Raw genomic sequence first — 12,088 nt, 5'->3', positions numbered from 1 at the left:
CTTTATTAATTGATTTATGGATTTGGCAACATCCTTTCTAGCAAGTAGAGGGGTGCTCCCAAGAACTACAGAAAGAAAAGCGGGGGTTAAAGATAGAGGAGTGGAAAAAAGGAAACTTTTCACAAAGATTCCATTGTTTTAGGCAAGGTCTTACTCTAAAAGGGAATAATAGGGGTCTATCAAATTTCCTAGTACTGACTTGGAAATTCCCATGTTGACTGGTTAAAGGTTACATTTCTAGGGGTTTGAAAGTGTAGTTAGGTTAGGTATTAAGTCTTGGTTTATAGACTTACACCTTTAACGTAAGTGATCCCATTTGGGGCCGATGGTTTTTTTTGTTTGTTTTTTTTTTTTTAATGAATCCAGTTTTCTGTGGAATTCTTTTTAATGAATTCAGTTATCTGTGGAATTCAGATCCAGTCCCATATGATCTTCTCCATTCTTAAATTGAATATTGATTTTGCTAATGAGTGTGACCCTGCTGAGGGCAGCCTAGGTACCAGTGTCTGTTGTTGATACTTGCCACTTTTCTTGGCATCGAAATACTGCCTGTTACTTGGGCCTCTGGTTTTGTTGCTCTTCCTTTCACAGTTGGTCTCCTGTCTACATTTTAAAGCTTCTGAATTTATAAAATTATTAAACCTGTAATTCTCATCTCTCATCATTATTTCCTAAAACAATCATTGCTGAATGGGGCGCCTTTTTTTTTTTTTTTTTTTTCTTTACATCTACCTTTTTCCTTATTATGATTACTATGACCATAGGCAATGTACCTTCTCCGAATGCACCATTAAAGCGGGTCTTAGCCTATACAGGCTGTTTTAGTCGAATGCAGACCATCAAGGAAATTCATGAATATCTGTCTCAAAGGCTACGCATCAAAGAGGAAGATATGCGCCTGTGGCTCTACAACAGTGAGGTAAGTCATTCCTAGTTGTAAGGTGACTTGTACACATACTGACAAGATCCAAACAGTACATCCTGGCACCTTGTAGGCCCTCTTTAGCATATGAAAACTCCATTGAAACCTCCCTTCCCCTCACCTTCCCCCAACCGCAGGGTACATAACCTGCCATCTCTCACAACCCCGGGCAGCAGCTCTTCCTGCCCACGGGTCCTGTCCCTGTGCTTTAATAAACCACCATTTTGCATCAAAAAAAAAAAAAAAAAAATCCAAACAGTACAGAAGTATATACTGAAAATTCTTCACTCTCATCCTCTTACCTCTAATTACTAAAATTAGCTCAGTTTTTTTCAGTTTCTTCCATCCTCCTCTGATGTAGTGTTATTAATTGCTTATATAGTCGTCCTAACATCGCAGTATTTTCAGATTATACTCTGAAATTGGATCATAAGTAGTTTGAACCAGTTCTGTATCCCATTGTTCCCTCTTTTATCTTCCTGTGATCACCATTGAGAGGCAGTATAGTATAATAGTTAAGAGCACAGTTCCTATAGCCACACCACCAGGAATTAAATCCTGGCCCTGCCACTTGTTTAGTTGTATAACCCAGAGCAAGTTACTTAACTGTCTCAATTTTCTCATGAAAATTGAATGAATTCCAACATAATAGTATCTCCCTTAGCATTAATAATATCCCTTAGAATTAATAACAACATAATAGTATCTTCCTTAACATTCCAACATAATAGTAACTCCCTTAGAATTAAATAACTTAATTTTGGGAGCACAAACAAAAACATGTAATTCTGCTGTAGAATTTTGATTTTGTATTTTTGGTTCCCAGTATGTTTCATCTTGATCATAAGTATGTTTACTGAATTTCATACTGGGTACTAAAGAAAATTTCTTTAGTGCAAGTGCTTCAGAAAATCTAAATCTCAGTGAATTTTGGTTTGGTGTGTGATGAGTCTTCTTCTCTCCCCAAAATTCTGTTATAATTTTGTTTTAGAGACAGTATTTCTTTATGACTTAGATATTGTTTTTCTCTCATTTTGCCACCTAAATTGAAAATATTTCTGAACAACTATAATATGCCAGATATCTTTCACAGGAGTTATGGAACTACATGGACATGTTTAAATTTTTAATTATCATTCATTTTTACTTCCTTTTCTGTTTTAAGTTTAGTAATCAAATTAACAAAAACATTTCTTCCTCCATGCACAGAATTACCTTACACTTCTGGATGATGAAGATCATAGATTGGAATATTTGAAAATCCAAGATGAGCAGCATCTAGTAATTGAAGGTATAAGATGGAAGCACGCATCTATATTAGATTTTAGGGGAAGAATTTAAAGATTTAGATACTAATAATCTACTTTATAATTTTTCTGACTATTACTTGATCATTGTATTCTTTATAGTAAGAAAAACCATTAAGCTCTTATGTAACCCTACATACTATGTAAATTGCTTTAAAAGAAAAATAATACCTGCATTCGTTGGTTGGCAAGGAATAGAAACATTAGGTAGAAACAAGTGAATTCGGTTATAAGTTTACAAAATTTCAAGCTACCTTTTGAGTTTGAGTAAGAAAACTAACTCTCTGGCATAGTTAGTGGCAGAGGCTTTCATTAATTATCAACACTGGTCACTCACCAACAGAACTTACTTGTATACTCACACATAGATCTACACACTGGCATGGGCATGTCAGTGAAAACTTAAAACATATTTTTTCCTTTCCAGATTTTTGGAAACATTGCAGGCTGCCTTTGTATTAAAATAAATTACTCTGATAGTTGTCATAATTTAAGAAGGAATTGTGATAATTCTTATGCATTCAGTTTAAGAGCTTTAATTACTTCTATAGATGTTTGAGTATAATTTTGATTCAGGTAGGCAGTTGAGGGAATAGCTTACCATTGAATTCGAATCAAGTGACTATAAAGCCCCCAGTATAAAGAGTTAGAATGGTTTCAGAATCCATTATTAAAATTAGCTCAATTTTTTTCAGTTTCTGATTTAGAAATACAAATCTTTCTTTAAAAAAAAAAAGACAGAAGCAATTGATTTAAATGGGTAAGAAATTAACACATTCCTCTCTCTGTCTTTCCAGTTCGCAACAAAGATATGAGTTGGCCTGAGGAAATGTCATTTATAGCAAACAGTAGTAAAATAGATAGACACAAGGGTAAGTCTCTGGTTAATTATTTCTAAAGAAATTATCTTAAAATTACTAAACTATTGAAATGTTAACAACTTTTGGCTTTCTAGTTCAAAAGTGATTAGAACCCCTTTTTCTTTCCTGGAGCATCACATTTTTTTTCTAACCTTGGCAATTACATAATTTATATATATTTTTAAAGACATAATACTGGGAGAGAATTGTTTGAATTGTAAAAATCTATCATAGCAATTAAAGAGAATCATAGCTAATTTTAGATCACAAATGAGCTTAGATTACCATGATCGCCAGTGATACTCTGTGAAAAACCTCTACTTCAGCATTCCAAGACCGGATAAAGAAGTATTAGCTCCATTTAGCTGATTAAAAAACATTATAAAAATCATTGCATCAAATACAAGTAACTGTTTGGTCTGCCTGTGACATCTTTCTATAGTTAGGCTTCCTTCTCATATTGTTTGTTCTAGTTCCCACAGAAAAAGGAGCCACCGGTCTGAGTAACTTGGGAAACACTTGCTTCATGAACTCAAGCATCCAGTGTGTTAGTAACACACAGCCACTGACGCAGTATTTTATCTCAGGGAGACATCTTTATGAACTCAACAGGTAATATTTCGTGGTTCATTGCCCTCTTTTATGACTTTGATATGAACCCACTGTCACTTAAATCTCCTCTTCTAAACCCTGGGGGAGAAAAGTCTTATTTGCCCTATTTAATATGAAATAAGGGGTAAGGGATACTTATCTCATTTTAAAAAGAAATTTGTGAGAAAAATAGATGCTAGACATTTCTGTTCCCATGTGATTGTGATTTATTAGAATGTTTGGCAACAAATTTTCCTCTCAAACTTCTAGGACAAATCCTATTGGTATGAAGGGCCATATGGCTAAATGCTATGGGGATTTAGTACAGGAACTTTGGAGTGGAACTCAGAAGAATGTTGCCCCATTAAAGCTTCGGGTAAGCAGATTAAAATAATACTGAAGTATTAAGTCCTAAGCAGTTGTTTAAGTAACTGATTTTTTTCTACATGCTTTTTATGTTTAGCTTTTTAGTTTTAGTTTAACTAATGTGTTTTAGATCTTTCATGAGAATAAACTGGATGTCAGATGCTTTTACTTGTTCAGATGTATACAAAATACTGCTGTAGATGTAGTATTAGGAAATAATCGAAGTCATAGTCTACATTTGGGTTGTCATTCAGTTTACTAATTTATCAAATATCTTGTATACATAGGAAATCTTCCTTTGTTAGTCCTTTACTGTTAGTAGTATTCTAACTGCAAGGTATAGGTATACCTCTGAGCCTAATAAATGATACTCGGTACACTTTTTAATGTTACTAAGGTAATTAGTTCTATCTATAGAATTTTTTTAAAGATTTTATTTATTTATTTGACACAGAGGGAGAGAGAGTCAGAGAGCACAAGCAGGGGGAGTGGCAAGCAGAGGGAGAAGGAGAAGCAGGCTCCCTGGGCTCGATCCAAAGACCCTGGGATCATAACTTGAGCCAAAGGCAGACACTTAACCAACTGAGCCATCCAGGCCCCCCCATCTATAGAATTTTAAAAAGCAGCAAGAGGGATGCCTGGGTGGCTCAGTGGATTAAGCATCCAACTCTTGATCTCAGCTCAGGTCTTGACCTCAGGGTGATGGAGTTTAAGTCCCACATTGGACTCCACACTGGGCATAGAGCCAAATTAAAAAATAAATTAATTAAAAATAGGAGCCAGAAAGAATGTAATTACTGAAGTCCATGGATACAAATTTTATATGTAGTGAAGTTACGATGATTTTTTAGGATTATTTTTTATCTTTATTTAAAAACAATACAAAAACTTCTTAGATTAAAAATTAATAATCATTATAGCTAAAAATGTGACTTCTTAACCACTTCCAAGCATTACTCTAATTACTTTATGTATATTAACTCAGTTAATCTTCTGAATAGTCCTAAAATATAAAGCAATACTATTATCCTCATTTTATGGCTTAGGAAACTAAGGCCCAGGGCAGTTAAATAGCTTGCCCAAGATTATAAGCTAGTAAGTAAGTCCTCACATTTAAACAGGCTATTCTGCCTCCAATAATAAAAGTTAGGATACAAGACTAGAAAAGTTAACCATAAAAGAAAACACTTTTTCAATGAGAGCAAATGCTATTTTAGTATTTCTGTCCTGTGTGTCTTAAATAATATCTGTGTACCTAACTATTTGCTTATATGATACTGAACTGGAACACAATATTGGCCAAAATACCTTTTTTTCCTTGTCATTTGAGATTAAGACTAGAAAGATTTCATGATTATTCAAAATATATTTGCTGAAATCAACGCAGACTAAATATTATTTACCTTCTCATAATGCCGCTGAATGAATTATGGGGCATGTTCATAATGAGTTTGATTCCTGTTATATTTATAGTGGACCATAGCAAAATATGCTCCCAGGTTTAATGGGTTCCAGCAGCAAGATTCCCAAGAACTTCTGGCTTTTCTCTTGGATGGTCTTCATGAAGATCTCAACCGAGTCCATGAGAAGCCATATGTGGAATTGAAGGACAGCGATGGCCGACCAGACTGGGAAGTAGCTGCAGAGGTTTGTCGGTTTTGAATTTCTAATGTAAGCAATAGATCAGATGCTCTGGTCACAAACATGTGTCACAGAACTGAAATGCTAGTTAAACTATTAACATTTAATTTAATTAAACTATTCTGTGATTAGAATTTTACTGTGAAAGTGAAGGAATTTATATTTCTCTGTTTAATTCTTACTCAGTAACACCAAAACAAAGCATCTTTAATGCAAGTTTTAGAATGTTGCCTTTTTACATTGTAAACTTTTGGGAAAAAATGTAGGAATAATCATTCAGTAGAACTTGGGAGTCCCCTTACTCACTAAAATAATGTGTATAGTCACCAATAGGCATATTTTATCTACCTTTAATGGACAGAGAACTTTAATAACTCACTGTTGTCACCATGGTAAGAACAAAAAAAATAGGATTTCCCATCTGTATTTAATATGTAGGTTGAACAAAAAGAATCAAAGTCCATTCAAGAACTGGTTTTCTGTACTATCTCAGTAGATGGTACATTTTAAATTACATATCTGTACTGTAAATTTACAGGCAGAAAGCTTCCATATTTTTTTTTAATTTAATTTTTTTTTCAGTGTTCCAAAATTCATTGTTTATGCACCATACCCAGTGCTCCATGCAATACAAATGAAGACTAAGGATTATTTTTTTTTATTGGAGTATAGTTGATATACAATGTTACATTAGCTTCAGAGGATTATATTCTTGACATTTAAACCTAATAGATTTAGCCAGTTTATTTGAATTTGTGTAGAAATAATTATCTTTTGAATTTTAGAAAAAAAAAAGTTCTCTGATTTTTTTCCTTGCTAGGCCTGGGACAACCATCTGAGAAGGAATAGATCAATTGTTGTAGATTTGTTCCATGGGCAGCTGAGGTCCCAAGTCAGATGCAAGACATGTGGGCATATAAGTGTCCGATTTGACCCTTTCAATTTTTTGTCTTTGCCACTACCAATGGACAGTTATATGCACTTAGAAATAACAGGTAGGTCACAAAGTTCTGAAAAATTACTTAACTTCAATGTCTTTTACCTTATTCAGGTAACCTGAGTTTGTAAGTATAGTCATTTCTTTATAATGCATTCTCATAAAAATTGGCCAGCATATTATAACCTAGCAATCTAATTTTAAGAATAATTTGTGGTTTGAAAGACCTGGAATAGGGGTCCAAACCTTGTACCCATCGATTCCTCTCTTAGTTTCAAACATGCCAGAAACTCTTTAAAATCTTGCAGGGCCATTCACATTTCTATAGCAGATGAACATCAAAAAATAATGATTGCACTCAGTATCATCCCTAAGTACCATCTATTGTAATTTACATATAAAATAAAAATTCTAGACTGAGGGGCACCTGGGTGGCTTAGTCGGTTAAGCGTCTACCTTCAGCTCAGGTCATGATCCCAGGGTCCTGGGATCGAGCCCCACTCTGGGCTCACTGCTAAGCAGAGGGTCTGCTTCTGTCTTTCCCTCTGTTCTTCCCCCTGCTCATGTTCTGTGTGTGTGTGTCTCTCTCTCAAATAAATAATAAATAACATCTTTTTAAAAAAATTCTAGACTGAAATATTTGCCATTTCCAAGTCTCACACACACACACACATAGGAAAGCTTTCAGTGAAACCTGTATTTTACTGATAAAAGATGTTTTTCCTTTACTAGTTATTAAGCTGGATGGTACTACCCCTGTACGATATGGACTACGACTGAATATGGATGAAAAATACACAGGTTTAAAAAAACAGCTGAGCGATCTCTGTGGGCTTAAATCAGAACAAATCCTTCTGGCAGAAGTACATGGTTCCAACATAAAGGTAATATTAACTGTTCTTTTTAAGAAAACCTTGATTCCATCCTTCCAAGATCATAGTTTTCTCGGGGCACCTGGATGGCTCAGTCACTTGGGTGGCTAACTCTTGATTTTAGCTTAGGTCATGATCTCGGGGTCTTGGGATCAAGCTCCGAGGCCATCTCCTTGCTCAACAGGGAGTCTGTTCCCTCTTCCTCTGCTTTCCTCTCTGCTCTCGCTCTCTCAAATAAATAAAATCTTATAAATTAAGAAAAAAATCATAGTTTAGTCAATTAATGTCTGAAGGAGATACTAAAATGCAACAGAGACTGAATAAAAAAATTTCTCAAGCTTCCCATTCCAGAAGTTAAAAAAGGGTTATCTACCAGCATAAAAAAGTAATAATGGTAGTGGCATTTTTAAAAAAGAGAAACATTAAGTCCAGTGCTATCCAAATGGAGTAATCTAGCTATGTCACTGCAGTATAGAATTACCCTAGTGACTACTGCTGCTACACTTTATGGTCCTCCTATATTACCATGCTCACTAGAATTCTTTCTAGGTTAAAATACATAGTTATAAATGTGTTCTTTTCTTATTTCTTTATTAATATATACACCTGGATACACCTGGCCTTTCAATACACTAAGTTAGGGAGGAAAGGCAAATGACATAAATCAGTTCTTTCTGCATACCAGCTGGAAAAAATAAGCAATTTAATAAATATATTATATATATATTATATATAATGTGGATATATATATATTGCCTACATATATAATATATATATTGCCTAAAACTAATATACACCATATGTTAACAAACTAGAATTTAAATAAAAACTTGAGGGGCCCCTGGGTGGCTCAGTGGGTTAAAGCCTCTGCCTTCGACTCAGGTCATGATCTCAGGGTCCTGGGATCGAGCCCCGCATCGGGCTCTCCACTCAGAAGGGAGCCTGCTTCCCCCTCTCTCTCTGCCTGCCTCTCTGTCTGCTTGTGATCTCTGTCTGTCAAATAAATTAAAATTTTAAATAAATAAATAAATAAAAACTTGAAACAGGGGCACCTGGGTGGCTCAGTGGGTTGGGCCTCTGCCTTCGGCTCAGGTCATGATCTCAGGGTCCTAGGATTGAGCCCCGAGTCAGGATCTCTGCTCAGTGGAAAGCCTGCTTCCCCCCCTCTCTGCCTGCTTCTCTACCTACTTGTGATCTCTCAGTCAAATAAAATCTTCCAAGAAAAAAAAAAACACCTCAAAAAAATAAATAAATATAGGTGGGTGGGAGTGGCGTAACTGGGTATCGAGCGTTAGGAAGACATGTGATATAATGCACAGTGGATGAATAACTAAACTCTGCATCTGAAACTAATGCTACACTGTATGCTAACTAATTGAATGTATTTGTTTGTTTGTTTTTTTACTGCAAGATTTTATTCATGATTTAAGAAAGAGGAAGCTAGAGAGGGCACAAGGGGAGTTGAAGAGCAGAGGGAGAAGCAGACTCCCTGCTGAGCAGGGAGCCCAATGTAGGACATGATCCTGGGACTCCAAGACCATGACCTGAGTGAAAGGCAGACACTTAACTGACTGAACCACCCAGGTGCCCAGCCAATTGGATTTAAATAAAATAAGCTTAAAACATTTTTCAATAAAATAAGTATGTTGCCTACCCTGAATTGAGCTCCTACCATTAGTATTATTAACATTTATCTTTGGGCTTATTTAACGAACTCACCTAATTAATGTTTTTCTCATGTGTAAAGCAAAGGTGAGAATTCTCTGAGTTTGGGGTTTAGATGCTTGAAATGAAGGACCAATCTTAAGGAGCCAGTTATGCACAACATACTTGTTTCTTATGGAAAGGGATAATGGCTTTGTCAGTAAGGTTAGTTTTCAGCCAGTTGATCAAGCTTTCATCTTTTAGTTGTTTGAGAAGAATGATTATCTTTTTGTTTGTTTTATTGGTCAAAGCATCTAAAACATTAGCTTGCATGTATCAGAGAGAATGATTTTCCATTTATCTGAACATTTTCCCCTTCTCATCTTACCTTTTTTTTCTGTAGAATTTCCCTCAGGACAACCAAAAAGTACGGCTCTCAGTGAGTGGGTTTTTGTGTGCATTTGAAATCCCCATTCCTGGATCTCCAATTTCAGCTTCTAGTCCAATACAGACAGGTAAGATAGAACTAGAGCTCCCTCTTGTGATTTTAGCTTTAAATATTGGCCTAAAAGCTTATATTTGTTTGAGCTAAAGATATTTGGGCAAAAGAACTTTGGAGCCTGATGGAAACCTTGATGATCATTTGGCTCAAATTCCTCATTTTTTGGATGAAGAGCCTAAAATTCAGGCAATACAAGTGACAGGTAGATGGTTAACTAAATCTTCCACTGGAATTCAGATTTCTTAATTCTTTTTATCTGAGACTAACATGGCAATAGATGGTGTAAGAGATATGTACTATCAGAAAATAAAACCATAAACACAACTGAAAAAGAATCTGTTTTAGGGTTGGGATGGGAAATAAAAAAAGAATTACTGTTTATTTAATACTGCATGTGATTTGATATGGTTATCTTAGTCTTTTTGACTATATAGTATTGTTTGTCCTATAACCTTTTCCATCCAATAGAATATCCACTAGTCACATGGAGTGTTGAGCACTGTTGAGACTGAAACAAATGCATTTTTAATTTAATTTAAATTTAAAAAGTATTTTTCATCATCGTTTGTAACAAATACATCCCTTTGGCTAGTGAGTTGTTGCTAGTGGGGAAGGCCTTGCATTTGTGGGAACAAAGGGCATATGGGAAATCTGTGTACCCTTCCTCTTTAGTTTGCTATATACATAAAGTGGCTCTGAAAAAATAAAGTACTTTATTAAAAAGATTACAAAAAAGGCAACATCTAGCTAGAGACTACTGTATTCAACTAAACATTTTTAAGAGAATAGAGAAATGAATTTGTAGAGGAAGAAGAAGATAAGAGAGAACTGTTTGCATGCCACAATATGGTGCTGATCGAGGTTCTTTGAAAAATTTTACTTAAACTTTTCAGAAAACTTTCCAGCAGTTACTCTTGGTTTGTTATTTAGTCTTAAATGTGAGTTATAGAAGTAGAATCTGAAATTAAAATCCTCCAATCTAGAATTACTATTTGAATTATGGTTTCTCCCCATCCTTTGCTAAAAGAGAATCTACTACATTGGTCTGGGTCCCCACATTATTTGAGAAAAGAGCAAAGGTGAAGGCACCAGAGGCTTATGATGCTATACTTCTCTTTGAATTTGTAGATTTCTCCTCTTCCCCATCTACAAATGGAATGTTCACTCTAACCACCAATGGGGACTTGCCCCGACCAATATTCATACCCAATGGAATGCCAAACACTGTTGTGCCATGTGGAACTGAGAAGAACTTCACAAATGGAATGGTGAATGGTCATATGCCATCTCTTCCTGACAATTCCTTTACAGGCTACATCATTGCAGTCCACCGAAAAATGGTTAGTTTGATGTTAGGCAAGTTATTGCTGGTCTTGCCAGTGTCATTTGTGAAACATAGCCACTTTCTGTCTTTGGAGCATCTTCACTGTGTTCACTTTCAATGTATTATGATGATATTATATGTGATTAGAGCCAGGATTTGGTATCACACATGCTGACCTGTGTATGAAATGACATTCTTGACTCATATTAAACAGCAAGAGGATAGCTGGTACATCAGAACACTACTTTCTTTTAACGGTTTCTGTCTCCTATGTTACAAACACATGTACACCTTCTCAACCATGTTAGTGTGGATACCTGTGGAGATTGGTTGGTTGGTTGGTTAGTTGGAGAGAAACAAGGATGTTCTTGGATAAAACAAGTTGTTTCCTAGGACTGCTATAAAAAATTAGCACAAATTTGGTTTTAAAGCAACAGAAATTTATTCTTTCATACATAGTTCTAAAGGCTGGAAGTCTAAAATCAAGGTGTCTGAAATCAACAGGGCCATGCTCCCTCCAAAGGCTTTAGGGAAGAATCCTTCCTTGTCTCTTCCAGCTTCTGTAGGCATTTCTTAGCTCATAACTCCAATCTGTGCCTCCTTCTTTGCATGGTCTTCTCCTTCTCCCTTTGCTTTTCACTAATAAGATTTACTGATAAGAACACTTGTCATTAGATTGAGAGGCCATCCAGATAATCCAGATGTGAGGACTTCTCAACCTCAAGAGCCTCAACTTAATTACATTTGCAAAAACTATTTTGCCAAATAGGGTCACATTCACAAGTTCAGGGGAGTTAGGATGTAGACATATCTTTTGGGGAGCCACCATTCAGTCCACTACAGACATCGTTTGTCATAGTATGAAAAAAATTTAAGTACCTAGAAATAAACTACGATAGACATATAAGGCATCTATATGGAAAACAATAAATAAAATATTGACAAAAATTTTAAGACTCAAATATTTGAAGGACTAGACCATGTTCATGGATTAGAAGACCCAATATTTCAAAGATACCAGTTCTCCACAAACTGATCTACAGATTCAACGCACAATCTCAATGAAAATTCTAACTCTGTGTATAGATGATTGTGTATGTATAACTCGATAAGCTGAATCTA

The 12,088-nt window shown here is 35.4% G+C and overlaps 1 protein-coding gene across 3 annotated transcripts in view; it reads left to right on the top strand.

The window, feature by feature from the left end:
* The window catches only part of USP32 (ubiquitin specific peptidase 32), a 240,214-nt gene that overhangs the window by 205,608 nt on the left and 22,518 nt on the right, over positions 1-12,088 (top strand). For all 3 annotated transcript variants that reach the window (XM_032322826.1, XM_032322827.1, XM_032322828.1), the window contains exons 17-26: positions 765-919; positions 2,132-2,213; positions 3,027-3,101; positions 3,563-3,701; positions 3,951-4,056; positions 5,520-5,693; positions 6,508-6,682; positions 7,357-7,508; positions 9,544-9,655; positions 10,771-10,982. In XM_032322826.1, the coding sequence (XP_032178717.1) occupies positions 765-919; positions 2,132-2,213; positions 3,027-3,101; positions 3,563-3,701; positions 3,951-4,056; positions 5,520-5,693; positions 6,508-6,682; positions 7,357-7,508; positions 9,544-9,655; positions 10,771-10,982 (1,382 nt within the window). The remainder of the gene's footprint in view (positions 1-764; positions 920-2,131; positions 2,214-3,026; positions 3,102-3,562; positions 3,702-3,950; positions 4,057-5,519; positions 5,694-6,507; positions 6,683-7,356; positions 7,509-9,543; positions 9,656-10,770; positions 10,983-12,088) is intronic.

Source organism: Mustela erminea, chromosome 18 (genome assembly GCF_009829155.1).
Source record: "Mustela erminea isolate mMusErm1 chromosome 18, mMusErm1.Pri, whole genome shotgun sequence".
In the NCBI taxonomy this organism is placed as follows: Eukaryota; Metazoa; Chordata; class Mammalia; order Carnivora; family Mustelidae; genus Mustela; species Mustela erminea.
Note: the sequence above shows the minus strand (reverse complement) of the source record. Positions and strands in the feature narration are given on the sequence as shown.